Source organism: Pholcus phalangioides, unplaced genomic scaffold, assembly GCF_987345545.1.
Source record: "Pholcus phalangioides strain wild (caught in Gottingen) unplaced genomic scaffold, Ppha-v1.0 ptg000017l_1, whole genome shotgun sequence".
NCBI lineage: Eukaryota > Metazoa > Arthropoda > Arachnida > Araneae > Pholcidae > Pholcus > Pholcus phalangioides.
Window position 1 is genome coordinate 3,134,640 of NW_028301610.1, and position 20,596 is coordinate 3,155,235.

The 20,596-nt window shown below is 33.8% G+C and overlaps 2 protein-coding genes across 4 annotated transcripts in view; both read right to left on the bottom strand.

Annotated features, from left to right (window-relative positions):
- LOC149072113 (uncharacterized) overlaps positions 1-6,162 on the bottom strand; it is a 54,225-nt gene extending 48,063 nt beyond the window's left edge. The window contains exons 1-3 of the mRNA XM_089246739.1: positions 6,026-6,162; positions 3,928-4,024; positions 655-768 (exon numbers count right to left, since the gene is read on the bottom strand). Coding sequence (XP_089102865.1) covers positions 655-768; positions 3,928-4,024; positions 6,026-6,028 — 214 coding nt within the window. The 5' untranslated portion in view covers positions 6,029-6,162. The remainder of the gene's footprint in view (positions 1-654; positions 769-3,927; positions 4,025-6,025) is intronic.
- A 1,005-nt stretch (positions 6,163-7,167) lies between these two features.
- LOC149072114 (clotting factor G beta subunit-like) overlaps positions 7,168-20,596 on the bottom strand; it is a 43,228-nt gene continuing 29,799 nt past the window's right edge. For all 3 annotated transcript variants that reach the window (XM_089246989.1, XM_089246988.1, XM_089246990.1), the window contains exons 6-9: positions 19,083-19,198; positions 18,109-18,380; positions 15,162-15,301; positions 7,168-8,316 (exon numbers count right to left, since the gene is read on the bottom strand). In XM_089246989.1, coding sequence (XP_089103115.1) covers positions 8,158-8,316; positions 15,162-15,301; positions 18,109-18,380; positions 19,083-19,198 — 687 coding nt within the window. In that variant the 3' untranslated portion in view covers positions 7,168-8,157. The remainder of the gene's footprint in view (positions 8,317-15,161; positions 15,302-18,108; positions 18,381-19,082; positions 19,199-20,596) is intronic.

Here is a 20,596-nt window from a genome sequence, read left to right on the forward strand (position 1 = left end):
ACAGCATCATCTTGTTCCCCCCCCCCCCAGCAATAATGGGCGTGCCCCCCAGACTTCCAAGTCTATCTCCGCCTATGCGCACGGCAGAATTAGCGGCCTCCAAAATTATACTCTTGCAGGTAACATGACTAATCTGGTTCAGAATCAATGGTTTTCAATAGGACTGAAAAAACACACCTCCCTGGCTCATCGGATGTTTCATCTGCCACTATTAACGACTATCGGTTTATTTTTCAAATGCTCTCTATAGCATTTTTTTCCCGAAATTCCAAAAAGTTGTATATATATATACAACTTTACAATAGTTACATCTAATACATTGTTAGGGGGGAAGAGGTGATGCTTGTGGTTTCCCTTTCAAGCACGCTCACAAGCACCGAGCACAGTTAGGACGTCTTCACTTCGAAAAGTGTAAGTTACCGACATTTCGCGAAAAAATAGTACACAAAATCAAATTTCTTCTTTTTTTTCCATAACTGGCGGATTTCATATTTATCACATTTATTTCGGAAATTTCGCATTTATCGCGGTTATTTCGTAAATACGAAATGTACGTATCCCTAATGATAATACTTATAACACGTGAGAGACAATCTATCATTTCATTTTTTCTATTTTTAAGCACAGAAACATATACATATTGATTATACAAACCTCTGTTTCTCAAATCATTTTCTAAGTGATTTATGTTTTCAACATTTTGTAGCGCCTGTTCCGCTGCTTCATTGACTTGCTCTAATGTGATTGTTGGAAATTCGTCATCGCCATCTACAAAACGTACAAAATTGACAAGTTATAAAAATAAATTGCTCTCCAGGAATGGTTTTTTTTCGTTTGATGAATAACGGCTACAATATTCGCCATATTGCATTTACGTTGTATCACCAAATGCCAATGGTTGACAGCAGGGCCGTAGCTAAGATTTTTGTCACCCGGGGCAAATATGACAAATAATACAACTTTAAAATTCGATAATTCTATAACGGTGTTCTTTGTTCCCACCTAAAACTTCCGCCTTTAAATTTTGCTGCCCGAGAAAGTTGCCCCTAGCCCCCCTCTAGTTCCGGCCCTGGTTCACAGAATTATAGTATATACAGAAACTTATAATATCGACAGAATTTTAATAATTGAATAGATTGAGAGCGATTATAATCTATTTAATTGTAACATAATTATACAGCCATCCTATTTTGCGAGACGACTTGGCCTGGCAGTTATATATATACATGTATATAAATGTGTGTGTATGTTGTATACTCCTCAAATAATACTAATGATTTTATTTCCATCTTTTGTGATGGTTCCATATATTTCCTTTTTAGGAAATTTTTGCTCTAAAAAGGAAAGATGGAACCATCACAAAAGATGGAAATGAAATCATTAGTATTGTTGAGCAATTTTATAATACTCTATACAAACATGAAAAACAAGATCGGAACAAAGGAAAGGGAGCAGGAAGAAAAGAAAGTGGAGCTGAATTTGTACAAGTAGCACCTGTGCTGAAAGAAGACGTCTATAAGTCTACAAGATGTATGAAAAAAAGGGAAATGCCTAGGTGAAGATGGGATTTTAATAGACATTATAAAAGAAGCAGGAGAAGAATTTGCCATTATGCTAGCTGCTTTGTTTACAAATTGTCTCACAAAATCGGATGTGCCTGAAGATTGGAATAACGCAATGATGGTTCTTTTTTATAAAAAGGGTGAAAAAGAGGATATCAAGAATTATCGAATAATCAGTAATTTACAAAATCTTCACCAAAGTGCTGACATATAGGCTTGAATCCAAGCTCTAGATGTAATTGGGGTAGACAAGACTTATATCACACAATATCATCACGAAAAAGACAAAGCAACTGCAACGATTCGTTTGGATAAAAAGGAAAAGCAAACATTTAACTTGGAAAAAAGAGTCAGACAGGGTGACACTATCTCACCAAAACTCTTTACGCTGCTTTAGAAGAAGTATTCAGAAAAATGGATTGGGATAAAAAAGGAATCAAAATAAATGGAGAATTCTAAACCATTTGCGTTTTGCAGACGACATTGTTGTTATCAGCAGTAATCCGAACGAACTAGAAGAAATGATACAAGAATTGGCGAAGGCAAGTATTCAGTTGGGCTTGAAAATGAATCTGCAAAAGACTCAAGTTATGTTCAACCCCTTTGCGTTAAAGAGGACAATCTTGCTCAACAACACAGAGATAGAAGAAGTAGAAAGTTAGCTATGTGTATCTGGGACAAGAAATTACCATAGACATCGAATCATTAATGAAATAAACAAAAAGATCAGGATTGGATGGAGCACTTTTGGCAGAAACTGTGTAATTTTGAAGAGTCACATGTCATTATGCCTGAAAAGAAAAGTGTTTAACCAGTGTGTGCTACCAGCACTGACTTATGGAGCTGAAACAAGAGCACTCACCAGCAAGACGATACAAAGGCTACAGAAAACACAAAGGAGCATGGAATGATGTATGATATGTTAGGCATCACAAGAAGAGACAGAAAATGAATCAGTTGGAAAAAATGTCACACAAAGATATTTGATATCATGGAAAGAATTAAACGTTTAAAATGGAAATGGGCTAGACATATTGCAAGAAGACAGGACAACAGATTAACTACAAGTATTCTAGATTGGTAACCCCGTGTCGTTAAACGTCCAAGAAGGCGTCCCCACACAAGATGAATCGACGACATCAGAAAAGTGGCTGGAGTCAACTGGATGGCTAAAGCAGCAGACAGAGCAGAATGGAAAAATTTAGAGGGGACCTTCATCCAGCAGTGGATTGAAAATGGTTGTTGATGATGATGATGATGTGTATTTTTCTTTTTTCTGTTCTTCATACATTTCATATCCACAACACACGTGCGCACTCATATTGTCGTATTCATGTTGCTCACCGAATAAGGTGCTAAGCGAGATGGCACGGGCGATCCCTAATTGTATTTATTCCTCTACACAATATTTCTATTTTGCATATTTTCATTAAATCCACCGGAGCGAGTGAACTCAACTCAATAAAACTGATGCTGGCTTCTAGTCCGTACGTTATCAAACCCATTTGCTCACCAGTGAGGTGTTAAGCGAGATAACTCGCTCCGATAGATATATTATATTTCACAATAAGATTCCCATTTCGTTTTTTTTTTTGTATCCTTTGTATATAATATGACAAGTGTAAGATTACAGATGAGATGGCATGGGGACCCCCCTCCAATTGCTTTTAAAACATTCCTCCATCCTAATATGTGTACATTCATCCGTCTTAACGAAACCCCGAAACTTTTCTCCAACTCTGAACCGCATCTCGTTTGTAATCACCACAAAATTTATTAATCGCGACAGCAGTCCGGGGAAAATATGTTGTAAAAATTTTGTATGTTTTTTTTTCTTTTCTGACCCAAAATAAAGTGTTCCAGACTCTGCCACGAAGCTGGACTGAAAAAGATCTCGGCAACCAGATAATTCCAGTGGCAAATTTCTGCCATTCATTCATTCATTCAACCAGCATATTATGATCTAATAACCACTGCCGAAAATCATACCAAACTTAAGGCCATGTTGTTTTTCGTGTCTGAATAAGCCACTGCATCTCATAACACTTCATGAAGAAAACTCTAACCTAAAAACTCTCTTCAAGAAACATTTTGTCATGTAGTCATTGCGTCAGTTAAATACCTTTTCTCAATTTATCTTTGGCATCACTTATCTTTTACGTACTCGAAATCAAAAATCAATGTATAGCCTGCCATAGTCCAAGACAAATATGTATGTGTGTGTGTGTGTGTGTGTAAAGTTACAAAAATGAAATTTTTAGCTGTATAATGACATGCTTCATTAGGTCTTTATGTACAAAAACACTTGGGGGTAAAACAAGATGAGCCAGTGTATTGAGCAAAAGAGACCCTATGTGCTACTTACCTGTATCTTGAGTTCTATTTATGGATGTACCTATCGACAGTATGAACAGTGCTATCGACAGAGTCTTCGAAATAGAAGGAAAAACCATCGTTATTATCTGAAAACAAAGCGTTAAAATATAATAGCGAGTAATGCAAAATGTTAACCTTAATTATGAAAAAAATCTACATTATGTTTCCTTTTGCAGTATTCAATATGCTTTAATTCGAAAAAAAATTTGAAACCACTAAAATTTTGAAATAAGATATTATTTATTGCTAATACTTTCTGAGATCAATTAAAGCAATACTTAATAGAGGTAATGGTTATGGACTATATAATACTTGGAATATCAAATAAAGTTTTAAAGCTAAAAATATAATGCTAATTAATTTTAAGAAAATGTTTATCTCAACTCAATCGACGAATATGATGCTTTGAATCTAATTTTAAAAACGCTCAATCCAACTTACCCAAGCTTAAGATAATGTAATAAATGCGAGTTTTGTTTCATGGTTCAAACGTGACAAGAAAAGCTCACCTAAACTGGAAACGTCTTTACCGTTATAAGAACAGAAAACGATGAACTTCCTTGGTCTTACATCCTTTATTGCAATGCATATCCGGTGTTCTTTATTCCACTATCGTCTTTCTCGGACAAACAGGATACGACTTCGACCGGAATGTAACGCATTACAAACACCTTTCCTATCTATCCAACTTCGCTAAAAAATTCCCAATTTTTCAGTAATTTCTGTGAAACTAGTGAGCGAATGTAAATTTTATTTAATTTCGATGCGTATTGTGTTGCTATAAGTAAACTATTCATATGCTGCAGATTTTATCGTTCAAAAATAGAACTTGACCACTTTTATCATCTATCGTCAAAATAAAGAATGTAGTAAATATGTATAAGTAAAGTGGTTTAATACACTGCAGGTGCAAATTTACTCGTACTTTCACCATTCTGTATAAAAAATAGCAGCTTACAAAGTGTTATTGTAGAGGTATTCATCTCAGTTTTCGATTAGATAGAAACTTTGACTTCATACGAGTCAAATATCTAAAAATTTAGGATTTAGAAAGGACGAAAGTTACTATTGTTGAAACTAAAAGTAGATAGTTGTTTGAATCATTTATACATCATTTAAATGACGACTGACAAGAATTTTTGAAGTGCTTGGTGTGATTGTTCGCCCAACATCGTAATATTTCAATAAAAAACATTGAAGTCACGAGTATTGAATTTAAATTTCCATGATCGTCGTCACGTCGTTCAGGGTGACTTGATTCATAACTGGCCTATAACCGCATTATCAATCTGTATCGAGCTAAAAATATAAATCTCACTGTTGAATATTTTACATTTTAAATACATTAAAATATTCGGTGAAAAGATTTCCATGATTCTAATCACTTTTGCACTCAATTGGAAATAGGAAACAATGAAATCTACGAACTACATTGACAGTGTGAAACTAAATATAGTCCGTGTACTGAATGAATGAGTGAATGGATGCAGTCCGTGTACTGGGAATATATTAAAAGTGTCTTAACTCATTTTGTGGATTGGTTTTTAAGAAAAAGCTCAGTCATCACACCGGCTACGTACAAAAACACGAGTTAACTCGTGACCGGTGACCGGTGTTACAATATATTTCCATTAAAACGTTTCATTTTTATCTTTTCTTTTATAATTTCCGATTTCTTCTACGGGGTGTGATGGTGATTTTTCCGACTTGAAAAAATCATTCTTATCAAGTTTTTAGCTTTTGGTTTAGATATAATTATTACACCTTAAGTACAAATAATTAGGTTCTGGTGTGTGTGCGTGTTAATTTTAAAATTAGTATTAGGAAGAACTTAGTTAATTAATTAGTAAGAGCAAGAAACAAAGTTCGCTTGCTTCTTGCGTATGCACAGCTATATGTATTTTTGTCCTCAAAAATAACTGTACCGAACATTTTTCATCTTTGAATGTTCCTCCCTTAATACGTTTATTTATTAACGACTTCGTCTAAAGTCTCTGATCAAACTCCGTCAAAACATCAATGATTTATCAATTTCACTTATTATATTGTTTCTGTGCGACATAAAGACATCATAAATATAACATTACCATTTCCTTGTGTGATGATCTTTTTTCACATAGTATTCGTATTCGTCGTGTATTGAGTTGCGTTGTTCAACACACTATGGAAGAGAAAGATGAGAGCGTCCTTGTTTATACAGAACACGGTCGAAAGTGAATACAACCACTGAGAAAATTTCCTCAGCATTTCCATAGCTGTCATCATTAAAGCAGTGAGGAAAAGTGACGTAACGTTTGCTTCCAAGATATTAAAAAAAACTCGTCGAGCCACAAATCATTTTTATGGAAACTATTCCCTCCCTGACCTTTTCAAAAGATAAAAAATACGTAATTTTAACGAAATAACCTTAATTTATTTAGGGAAATCCCTATTAAGGCATATGCTGTGTTCTCATTGGATGGCTCGCACATACTTTCTCCTATTGCCAGTCTGGGTCAAGACGATTCTTGTAGCCTAACGAAAGAAGCCGCAAACGAGAAAAAAAATTAACAGCGAATTTTTCTTGTTTTCCAACCGAGTGAAGTCACTTTCCTACACGGTCAAGGCCTCGCAATCAGATTGAATCGAATAAATAAATGGCGTTGAAATTGAATCGGAGATGAATCAAATTATCATGATCATCAGAAGTAGAATTACCTTGTCGTGACTCTTCATACAAAAAGACTTAGGTGACTCGCTAAATTCGAACTAAAAGTAATGCCCCTATGTAATCCATGGTATGTGTGTGAGAAAGTTTTTCATCAAATACAAAATTACGTCACTTCGATCTTTGCAAGATTTAGAGGATGTCCCAATGGGTGCGCATTGTCAGACTTCGACAAATTCCGATAGGGATCGCGGATATGAGCATTTTGATATGGTAACATATGGTCTCTGAATACATCATGGTCTACATATTATCGTGGTCATAGACTATAATCCTACATTCAGGTATCACCCTGTGTTATTCATCAAAATGCTCGTCTCTATTATTTCTGTCAGAATCTCCAGAAATCTGACTCTGCTCCCAATTGGGACACCTCATACTTAATTTTATTATCATTGAATAGAATAATTAGGCAAAACTTTTGCATTTAGTTTTGTAAATTGAGAAACACCAAAAAAAATCAAAAATGATAAAATATGATAGTTTTTCAAGGAAATAAAAATTTATTTTATTTGTGGCAAATGTACAAAGTTTTATATCACAATGACTAGTGGAAATCCACATGTGAAACATGAAGGAACAATAAATGAATGATTACGTGTGATATTCTTTATATGCATAATACTATATATTCGAGTAAACTAATTCAAATGAGGTATTTCAAAGACATGGAAATGATTCTCATTTTGTTCCTATTTTTATCAATATTTTTTTTCAACTTGAAAATGCACAGTGCAGTTCCCAATTTACTTCAATTTCAACTTGGTTTACTGCTTATATTTTTATATTGTTTTTTTTTTCAGTTCTTTTATTTTTTATATTTCAAACTTACAATATATAATGCTTTAATTCACGTCGATTCAATTATGAACACTGATGTTGACACGTTGATGGCAATGTGAAAAATAATAATAGAATGTAAACACGTATGAGACATACTTGGACTTATTGTACATGGATTATGTGTGCCGTATAAGAATTATATGTAAGTGCATGTGCCGAAAAGTAGTTTTTTGTGATATTTATGATTTTATTTATAGAAATAGATTAATAAAAATTTTATATTTTTAAATCTTAAACTTTCTTATAGAAAATAGTATTTATTCTACAACAGTTGAAATTTAATCGAATTTGTTTTTTAAAAGTAAAAAAAGTGGTAATACTTTTTATATTTTATAAATATTCACTGAACTAGGTATGAAACATGTGCGCTATAATACAATGATGCGTGGAAACAATTGCATGTGTTCTCTGTTTGACGAGGCGCATATCTGTCATGTTTCATTTTTTCAACGTTTACCTCAAATGTATTTCATATCATTTTAGCACGTTTTAGGCACTGGAATATAAAGCAATTGTCTTTCTCGTGACGTCCAAGAGCATCTCGTTCTGGTGCACAGATGCATAATTCCGCAGCGAATTTATTTTCTTCTTTGCGTTATCAACGCCAGATTCAAGAATTTCTCTTTCACACATTCATGCATGAGCATCGAAATAATAAATTACAAGTGTTCAGTGCATGTTCGAGCTAATCCAATCGAGATATTCAGATACTCGAGTATATACACCCGGATAACCCGGAGAAGCACATTTAGTACCAAAAGATACGATTCCAACAACTGTCCAACGACGAGAGTTGTCTGGCACCATCAATGGGCTTCCAGAATCGCCCTGTAATAAAATCGAGTTACATTAGAATTTTTTAAATATTCAAAGGTAATTCCTTTCTAGAGTAAAAAAACTGCTACCATAATTTAGCTTATTAAGAAACAATCGAATAATTAATGCATTAATAAACATTCGAACGGAAGTCAAAAGACTTTATTCACACATATGACTGCCCACATTATAATATACAGTGAAACCTGTATAAAACGGAAGGTCTGAAATTCTTTTCCGTTTCATAGATGTACACATGAAAATATTGCCGTGATTTATTTCTATCGTTTACAAAACTTAAGTTTTGAGAACATCACCCTAACTTCTATAAACCAACGAGTGTTAAAAAGCGACATGCATATTATTAATTTGAATTTTTCCATGTTTGCTGTTTCAAATAACTATAAATTTGAAATTTCATATTTAAAATGCGCTAGTAGTTAAACTTCAATATAAAACGTTCTCCGGAATAGAAATAGAATGAACACTTACATTTGTTAAAAATGAAAAATTTTAAGTACAGTGAAACCTCGGTACAACGATATTCTCCGAACCAAGAAAAAATATCATTGGATAGTGATTATCGTTATATCGAGAGGCAAAATTACCCTTACGTGTGATCAAATTTATGCTGTTGTTGTCATCTTTTCTACATTATTAATAGCATCAGAAAATACGCTTTTATGTATTAGTCACAAAAAAATTTAATTGATTAATCTTATATATAAATGTTAAAGTATGTCCTTTATATAAATCTACAATTTTGGAGCGATCGTCTCCAAATTTTGCACGTGTACAAAATAGGAACGGGATTGAACCATAGGCAACTTTGAAAGTTCGTCAGAGCTGGGCATTCCGAAATGGGCATAAAAACCGTAAGGGAAACAATGGTTCCTGGGCCCAAACAATCACTTTCGGAATGTTTACTTTGGTTACTGTGGTTCTCAAACAATGAGTCAGCCATGTATATATGCCATTACAATGGTTTGACCCTTCTTTAATGCTGTGTGTGTGCCATTATTATAGTTTATTCCTCTATAATGGTTTGTCTTTTTTTTAATCCTCCCAGAAATTGAAGAAAACCCGGGCAGCGCCGGGTATTATGACTAGTTTATTATAAAAATTAACTTCGATGCATTGCCCCTGAAAAGATGTTTACCGTATTTCATGTCTTACACAGAAAGTAGCAATAACTTCCTCTAGCTTTCGGTGATTTTTAGTGCAAGAGTTGATGTGTTATCAGATGCCTTCAGAAGAAGGAAACCAAGTGACGAGACGAATTTAAAATTAAATTCAAAACAATTTTGAGCAAAATATAGAAAAATATCGTTTTTTATAGCGGTTTCAGAAATCTCCTAAAAATATCGTTGTAGAGGGTATCCTTTAACGTAGTAAAGGATATCGTTATATCAAGTATCGTTGTAGCGAGGTTTCACCATGTTTAAAATAAAAATTGAGAAATTGCATAACTTTTTTTAAAGAAAGAAAGATTCTACATATCTGCAACACACACACATATATATATATATATATAAATTTCGCTTGTCTTAAGCTTCTACAAACTCCATTTTTGTGTTCAAATTCAACACGCGTTTCTTGCTGCTGCCTGCCATCTCTACACTGAATGAAAATCTCTGCAGTAGCCAAAAACACGGTATAGCTAAATTGCCAACAATAATTTGGTCTCCCTCACGTATTACTCTCCCGAAATTATTAAACTTTTTCCAAGAAATAGGCGTGTTTTCTTACAAAAGTCATCATTTCCATCATAAACGAAATGCTAAACACACTTTTACTAAATTTTGAACAGTAAATACGCTTCTTCTCAAGCCCGACCCCAAGAACCAGTTCAAATTGATAATAAATATTCGTCGTTTTTGCAAAAAATGAAAGAGTTCGACTAACAAAAAGGGGGATCAGAACGACTTAACTTTCCTCCGATCCAAAGGACAAAAACTTGCACTTGGACAAAAATTCATTCCGTTTCAGCAGGTTTTGTATCTACAAATAAACTGAATATGCCTTCCGTTTCCGCGTTAGAGAGTTTCCGTCTTAAAGAGGTTTCCTATTATTGAAAAAGTATAAATTATTCACAAGACTATATTATTTGTTCCGTTCAAGACAAATTTCCGTATATATATATGTATGTATGTCGTGTGTATATATATATATATATACACACACGTATATATATATATATATCCCGTGCGGAACTGTCTATACATCTTTTTTCTCTAGTTTGTACTTTAATATATGCCATTCTTTCACAAGATCACAAGATTTTCAGTGACTTTTGAGTTTAAATATCTGGGCTAATATTGCATTTAGAAGCACGGATTTGTTTCGTTGGGCTAAGGAGAGACAAAGAAATAACTTTCTAATTGGAAGTTACAGGAATGGAGACGACAGTATAAAAAGTTAAATTTTGTATCAGGGTACATATACGTTCCGCAGTCAAATAAATGATGAATTTAAAATGGGTATTTCAATAGTTTACCTAATTGAGATTATGGTTCTATAGCCGATGGTTCAAAAATTGAAAGGTTGTATATATATATATATATATATATATATATATATGTACAACCTCCGCATGGTATATTTCCGCACATGGGGAATTTGGGGACAAATCCGCACTGTCCATTTCCGCACTTGCGACAACAAAAGCCCATCTTGTATTCCTTTTTCTGTGGTTTTCTTCCTGCCTCTTCTTTCTTTTCTTCTCTCCATAAATGGACTGAAGTTATAAGGGGGCTGTATCCACATGAAACTGCCTTTCATGCATACATCATATATTTGATTGGAATTTTATGATTTTTGTCATTTTTCCCCATTCCAACGCAACTCACATCTCAACCATATCTAAACTTTAGTTTGATTGGATTTACTTGGTGAATGGCAATTCAGGTGTCCGAATTATGACTCTTGCTTTTTCAACTAATTTCTCATAATTATAGCATATAAAGGCATTTTTTCTTTCGATATTTATAAATATACATTTTTGCAAAAATATTTAGAAATATTTTAACTTTTTTATTTTCTTGGACGGGCCCCCTGCGTCATTTTGTATACGCCTCTGTTCTGAGGATTAACTGTTTTAAGCACCTCAATAATTAATTCAAAAATCAAAAAAGTCCACACTAAACTGAAGCTGAGCATCCACAGGTCTGAAACACTTCTGAAGTTCCAACTCTAACCTGCATTTATAACCAAACAGTTCTTTCTCAATTAGATCTTTCAAGTTAAAATTTTCCCAGAATGGTATTTTCAGCATAAATTTCAAGATTGCTGGTGGCATTTTTATTCCATTTCATTGATTTATTGATAGTGAATAAAATGGCATCAATAATACAGTATATTGTGCCTGATGCAATATTTGGCACAATTGATTTAATTCCATAATGGGTAAACCAAATCCAACTATCAGAATGCTTATCCTGGATTTGAAAGAGAAATTTTAAATACAATGACTTCTTCATGAGTCGAGCAGAAGTGGATTTAGAGTGCAAAAAAAATACAAAATTATGCTAAACTGGACAAACACGTTTTAAACATTCTGCTTAATTATGAAACCACGAAAAATATTAAAAAATTTTCGGAATCCTTAGCTTATATTGCAAAATTAGACTAAAATTTTGCAACATAATTTTAGTATGTGTTTGAACAGGTATAACCGGGAAATAAAAAATCATTCAATGAAAAAAAATTATTACAATACTTCACAGTTAATTAGATTTTGTTAACCATGTTTCTCTTTTTCAAACCGAAATATTCTTTGTTTCTTCATTGAATTAATAAACGAAATATTTTGCAGGCAAATTTTCGGTTATTATTTAACCGTTATTTCTTACTTGGAGCTCTGATTTTTCCCCCTGCATCATATAAATGTGCTTTTGAAAAATTTTAAAGCAAGATTTTTTTTCAGGCATGAAAGTAAAATTTATGAACTTCACACTATTTTCAGTTATAATATTTATGTTGAAGATTCAAATTCACGTTATACGCTAAATTAATAAGTGTGATAAATTTTAGGACGAAATTAGGATATTTTAGGATAAATTAAATTTACACCTTCAAACAATTTATTCCAGAGGAAGTGGGTGGAGTGCCAAAACTGTTGAATTGAAGTGAAAAAAAAAATAGTTTAAATATTTTATACAATACAATACAATACAAATACAACGCCACAACAGGCAAATTGCCCAACGAGGTGGCTGACATCATGGATCCCCGAGCCATTTTTTGGAAGCCCTACCTACTACTGCTACACCACACATGCACCCCCCCCCCCCGCGGAACCCCCAACGAATCGGTACATGCGGGAATGTGCGTGTACGTGTAGTGAAACCTGACGTGAAGTTTTTTGTTTCTCTGTAATGCTTGTTATGTGTAGTGCTGCCATCTGCCACCAGTTTTTCTAACTATGAGTGAAGTGTTATGATTGAATGATTTATCGTTGTAGGACTGTTGCTCTCTGTGGCGAGACTTTTTAACGGGGAGATCAGCTCGCATTTGCGCCTTGAAGTTGGGAACCACAGAAAACCAACTTCAGCCGACCACCACTGTGGGGTTCGAACCCGGATCCTCGCATCGCGAGTCCGTCACTTTTGTAAACAATGATGACTTTTCATCAGCAAAAATATTCAGATTTCAAATTGGCATATTATTAGGTTATTTCATGAGTTAATTCTGATGTGATAAAATGTGCATTCAATATGACTGATGTCTAGTTGGAGGACGACAAGTTATTTTTGGAAGCTTTTTTTGTCATCTGACCTCTCCCTCCAGGCAATGACTGAGACATCGTGTGGGCTGGATCAAACAAAGCATAATATTTAACACATAACAAGTAGCAACGCATTATATTTAATATTTATACACAGGTTACGGTGCAGTATTCGATGACTATGCATTTTGGTAAGTTTAATGGATTTTGCTCATATATACCAATACACTTACTTTATCACATTTATCGGTGATTATGTCTAATCCCCAGGTCGTAAGGTCGTATTGGTAAATATGAGATAAATCGTAAATGAATTACTTGAATTTATCAAAAATTATGCATTCGATCGGTAATGTCGGTTTTATTTGTAAATAATTATGTGTGCGAAGAAATTCTTTCGACCCTTATTTTAATTTAATTTTATGGAAAAATATGTGTCGTAGAAGTATCGTAAATTAATAAACAAGTTAAATGAAGACAACAGAAGTATAATAATTTTTTTTAATATTTATCAAATATAGAAGAGTTGATCCGCTTTGCCCAAGAATATTTAGAAGACACCAACGAATAAGGTAAGATTTGGTATTCAACCCAAATGGGAAACTCGGTCAGCGAAACTAGTGGTTAAATTTTTCCTCTGAAGACGGCACCCATTGGTGTTGAAATGCATTAGGACTTTTATTATTTTTTGTGTATTTGCCTTATTCGTTGGTGTCTTCTAAATATTTATCAAATATACCGACTTATATTGGGAATTATGGATGATCACCGGTGAAATTGATAAGCACATTAAAATTCATCGAATTTGCCGAGACGATCGGTGATTATGCAAAATCACTAATTTACCATTTTTCCCGTAACATTTAAGGGTAAAAAATAGTTTGGAGGGAAATATTCTAAAAACATTCGACATTCTCTCTGGCGATAAAAAATAGTTGAACTTTAACAATGTGATGTGGATACATCCCCTATACAACTCCTTTCCATTTCAAGAAGGGAATAAAAGAAAGTAGGGGTAAAATGAACAAAAAAAGAAGAAACTTAAGAAGGCGCTTGATTGCGCGGAAATGTCCCCAAATTCCTCCATGTGCGGAAATGCAGCGTGCTGATCTGTCACCAAACCAGAAAAAAAAAGAAGTGAAAATATGCGGAAGATTATTTAAAGTTGCTGTTTATTAAAACTTTTCTACATATACATGATAAAAAATATCGCGGCGAATATTGCACTTAGATGCATGGAATTTTTTTGTTAGGCTATTAATAATTTAATTTTAAGTTAAGGGACGGAGGACAATATAAAAAATTAAAATTTTATATCTCGTTACATGTACGGCTTCTAGTAAAAGAAATAACATATGCAAAATAGGCACGTTATTTCGATATATTTCGCAATCGAAAGTGTTTTTATAACCAATCTTTCAAAAGTTAAAGATTGTAGGAGGACTTTAATATGCCCCCCTGTACATGCACTGCATATCAGTACACAATAGAACGCTAGATACTTCAGTTCATTTGTGTCCCTTTAGCTTATAATTTTTTCCCTAACCAGCGTAGACACTTTAGTAAAACTCATTTTGCAATGAAATATTTTTCCCTTTTAGAGGCTAAAGATCAAGTTAGATGTTCATTTACCAGTTAGAAGCTGGTTTTACAAGCTAATACGTTGGTTTTTATAAATATCTGAGCCCACTTTTGATTCATATATTTTTGCAAGGCTTTTCTATGTACTTTTTAAGTGTATTATATGTAGGAATGATTCCCGGTCTTAGTTTGCATCCGTAAAACTCTCTATAGTGCACATTCAATTTTGGAAGTACTGTATATATATATATATAATCTCAAGTATTCTCGCTGATACCAATATTCTATGCTGCATAGCGTTTATAATTAGGTTTTAACAGTGAACCACAATGACCATCACCTTCATTCCATAGGTGGCATAATCATTAAATTATGCGGAAAAATTCGAGCAGAACCCGCGCAGTATTAGACAAGAGTTTTTAATAAATTTGGATTATTTTTTCTAAAAATTCCGTAATAAGGTCTGCGAATTTCATAATATGGAGCGCGCAATTACTTAGGGGGGAAAAAAGCACAAATAGTTATTTAAGTAATCACCGTCATACTCTACCTGACAGGCATCTTTGCCGCCTTCGTTATAACCAGCACATACGAAATTATGAGTAATAGGTTGATAATATCTTCTGTCACAATCTTTATTGCTCCAAATAGGCATAGAAACTTGTTGCATGGAACCTGTACCACGAGAACCTACAATTGAATTTTGAAGACAATTTAAGTTTCAGGGCACGCAGCTACTAAACTTGACATCCTCGAAAAATTTGGTATTGCTATGTGAAAAAATCATACAAGTATTTCGTGTATCATCAGAATTTTTAAGTTAGCAAGGCCAAGCATTTATATTAGCCTACTCTATCTTATCTACCCTATCTCTTATTCTATCAACCTAATTTAGGTGTAGCTAAAATGGCCAAATACAGCAAAGATCATTATCATGGTTTAACCACTTATACTTTTCTCTGATTTTTTTATCTAACGTATTATTTCGACCGTTGTAGCAAATGCATTGATTTTTTCTTGCAGCTTATTCGGCTATTCATGAAACTTTATACAGTATCCCCTTCAAACCTAAGCCAAAACTGGCTATTAAAAAAGTTTTTTTGATTGATTTGTGTTTATTGTTTGTCAAAACGCTTTTTAAAAAAAATTAAATGAATTGATTAATTAACCAATTAATTTGGGTCGATATCTTTACTAGGACCATTTAAGTTAGATACACATATATATGCGTACCTCTGGTCTTAACTTGAAAAAAAATCATTAAAACTCTTTTTAGCGGTTTTAAATGGTTTTCTGGAGCGAAGAAGGTATAGTAGAGCCTCTCCTTTAAACTCTTTAACTGGGACTCTTTTGATGGATCTCCGTCCCACCTTTTTTTCCCCCACGAGGAAAAAAAGTTGCCTGGCAGGTAATAATCACTAAAGTTACCCCCAATCTTGCACATGTAAAAGGGCCTTAAGGATTGAAATCATTACATACGAAATTAATGTTTTCTGTTTAATGCACTTGCCAGGTACTTTATGGAGGAATATTGAATTATACGAATACTACTCAAAAATTATGGTAACATAAATTGCATTCTTAAAAATTGAGAGATAATATAATCTGCGGTGCCGGTATACAGGGACTTATATATTATGTTCTTGTTATTTTGCATCCATATAGCAGTAATATGAGCTCACTTATAACGTCAAGTAATGAGCGGGATTTTTAAGTCTCGTTCAAGGATCCGATTCAAGGATCAATTTCCGCATATTTCGCAAATGCACCGCTATTCCGCGATTACACGGTTTTTATCGTAATTTTTTTCCACACAGCCAATCACGTTGCTTCATCCTCTACGATAATTTGCGTAACTCTACGATATCTTCATTTTCGTATCTGATCGCGGAACAGTAGTGCAAAAAAGGTAGACATTTCCACTGATGTTCCGCGAGGAATTTCAAAAATGCGCAATCGCGACATTTTCAATAAAAACGATTTTATTTTTTAAACCAACAAATTTATGCATTGAAAGCAAACTTAAATATTCAAACAGTTAAAGGAGGATAACGACTGCAAATTTCTGAAAATGTGATAGAAAATCCTTGTAAATTTTAGTAAAAAAATTCTCCAATTTAGCAATGCATTTTTCGATAGTAAATCGATTAAAAATAAACCGATAAATTATAGTATGAAAAAATATATCGTGCATGTTAATAATCGCAAACAACTATGAAATATTTAAATACCAGAACTTCAGAAGAGTAAAGATATGCTAAAAGGAATTACATTTTTTAGAGCCTTATTATTGTTCTAGATAATTTTTTCTACATATTTTTTGTTATAATATTTAATTGATTTATTATATACCGAAGTTTTAAGATTCGGCAAAATAAAAATACATTATAAATTCGGCACAAACTGAAATATTCAAACAGCTAAAGGGACGGATCACAAAAATCTTTGAAAATTTTAGTAAAATATTTAGATCCAATTTATCAATGCATTTTCCGATAGCAAATCGACTAAAAACAAACAGAAAATTTATTGTATAAAAAAATATATATTATGCTCGTTAATTAGTCGTAAACAGCTATAAAATATTTAAAAATCGGAGCTTAGGAAAAAAGAAAAGACTAAAAGGCAACTACGTTTTTTTATTATTAGCTTCATTTTTATTATTATTATTATGTCTTTTGCATGCTTTTGTTATAATATTTAATCGATTGACAGTATTTGTATTTTAAGTCCGCAAAATGTATTGTAAAATGTATTGCATCAGCAAAAAGAATTAAAATGTTTAAATAATTTTCTCTGACGAGGAGTTAAAAAAAAAAAAAATAATAATCTTCGCGAGCTGGATTCGAACCTTGGTCTGCAAGTTCGCAGTCCGATACACTATCACCTACACTAATTCGACTGAGGATAAAGGTCTTAAAACATTTTATCACCGAAAGCATATACTTTTAGTGAAAAAAAAAATTTCGAAATTTATTACCACCATCATCATCACTCGCTACCATTAAGCACGGAATTTTAATCATTCCCTTACGCGAATTAAAATGAACAATTTTGTTTGGCATACAGAGTGTTAATCTTTCAGAATACATTCTATTAATTACATAACGAAGCCACCTTATGACCGAAAGCACAACAGATCGTACGATTTTAAGGTAGTGGGAATTGTCGTAAACCAAGAAGAGACGTGATTGGCTGAAATCGTTTAATCGCGGAATAATGGTGCATTTGCGAAATTAGCATCCGGTTCAAGGCAAGCTGTTTAGCAGAGGTTTTACTACATTCATGTGAAGTCGACACAAAGACTTTTAAAATATTTTACACTACTCGTTAATATTCAAAGATGAAAATCGATTGTAATTTATAAAATTAAAATATAATTTATAAAATTTGTCAAACTCTCTCGAATTTCAAGTCTATAAAGAAACGGATTTACACATTCTAAATTAAAATAAAGATTTGAATTACATGACAATGAAGTAAAATAGTTTTCTTACCATATCTCATCGCTCCCCATCCTACAACGGTGGCCATTTTTCCAATCAATGTAGTAGTCAAGCCCCTACTTGGTAAGCATACTGGCTTTATAACATCTGTATATTGCACTGGTCTTTGTAAACGTACTAAACCTATATCATTATAGAAGCCATTCCGTTGAAAGTTTGGGTGGGGTTTAAGATCCGCTACTGGAATTTCGATGGTTTCAGACGCCCCAGAAGCAACAAGATGATGCTCTCCTAATCGCACAACCATCTGTCTCGCGTTGTACCTAAAATTGAACAACACTGTTAGAGGTTTGCGGACACCCACCGTTTAATTCAACAAAAATGTGATTCACATACATTTTTAACTCTATTCAACCGTACAACTGCAAAAAACACCTCTAACAAATGCCTCCCTCAATAGGCTTTTAGAGAAGATGTGGAATACAGAACGCATTCGAAATTTTGCTGACATCGTATAACAAGTGTGTTTGTGATTAAGTTTTATTCAACAATAATTGCTCAATATTTGACCTCAACTTCAAAATTAACATCCAAAAAAATAGTTAATTCTTTATTCACTCATTTATTTTATTTACTAAAACGGGCTAGTTTCGAACACCAAATACTTAGAAAATGGCTCGAGTTGTATACGCTCGAAACCACCCCCGTATTGTACCTTTGATTTAATAAATCCTGTAATAATATAATGTAATAATATATGTAATGCATAATAAATGCATTTTCATACTTATTACGAGAACTTGGGACGAAAAATGCATTAATTTTTGTAAATTCTCCAAAGGAAAAAGCTGCTTTTGCTAAAGCTACTCTTTCATCGTTGAGAAAAAAACGGACAAAAACAATTTTTAGTACTGAGTGCATAATTTTCATTTTTCTTCGTTAACTTATTAAATAAGTAAGAAACCTTTATTGATTTCCATTCCAATTAGTATGAAAAAATTAAGTTCAATAAATATACATTATACCTGTAACCTCGCCTGTCCGAAAGACAATGTGCCGCAGTGAGAACGTATAAGTTGTTTATCAAAGAGCCTCCGCACCAGAATTCCTTACCTCTTGCAGTCATTATAAACAATGCAGCCTAAATAAAAAATGATGTTTTCTTTACAATCACTCGGGGGATAAAAGCTTGTTCAAATATGAAAACACTTTTCAATCTGCTGGTGACCTGAGCGTGTTCCAGTATCACATGTAAAGCAAAATGCGACTCAAATAAGAGTTGAGCAAATATATTCACAAGAAATTAAGATAACTGAATGCTGAAAGACTTAATACGATTTAAGCGCCTTAGTTGTGCTGCCTTCTCAAACAAGTAACTTTGTTCGTATTTTGGTAGAAGGCTTCAATAGCCAATGGACAAATTCAAACATGAGAGGTTTGACCGAGAAGCCAACGACGTGATAAGTCTGAAATGGCTATAAACAGATCATCGTCATTACAGAGATTATATCTATGCTGTGCTTGACAAAAGCTAAAGAACTGTGTTATTTTTCGTCGTTCCAAACGATACACATCCTTCAAAGAAATGAAACTTGGAGTATATTTAGTAGGCATTCTAATGCATCTTCATAAATGCAAAATGAAACAGATAACGCCACATGACAAAAAAAAAGGTACTCCTTACAAGCAATTGTAAACGAACGACAACTGTTCGTTCTGCTGGAAATAAGAACAGATATGAGCTCGTCAGTATGAACTTGTGACCTCCTCGGACACTGATGCACATTTGGCATCTGATGTACATGCTTTCCACTAAATTGTTGAGGAGAGCTTGGGGGATTTTGTTCCATTCGTCCTTCAAGGTGGTTTTGAGTTCAGTTTCTTCACTTGCTAGTGTGTCTGGCATTTCATTGCCCTATCCGGACGGACATTGTCATCCATGAACAGAAAGTTTGGATCAAATGCACCTCGAAAAAGACGAACATCACCTAGGAGAATGTGGGTGCAATATTACTTTGATTTTGCGATACCTCCATCAAAGATATGAAGCGGAGTTCTGGCATTGTGCATGATACCCGAACACACCATTACTCCTTGGCCATAGCGATCAATTTCCTGGACATTCTGCTGATGTGGTAACGAGAGTTCCGCTCTCTCTCCACAGTAGCTGGTGTCCAGAATCACTGTTGATGATGAAGCGTGATTTGTCAGAGAACATGACTCTGGACCACTGATCTGTTCCCAACGAATATGCTCATTACAAAAACGTAATCTTTTTCGACGATGGCGTGCACGTAGCAAAATAAATTTCACAGACCTCCTTGCATATAAGAAAACATTACTTAATTTCCGAGAAATGATTCTCGCAAATTCGCGAGTTCCAGTATCGTTATCAAGGCCTGTGGCTATCTTGCTAGAAGTGCAATTAATGTTTCTATTTTTCACTAGGCTGACATATTTATCCTCTTGAGGTGTGGTGATCCTTAAACGGCTTCCAGCACCCGACAGAACGAGCACTTTTCATAACTGTTTATAATTG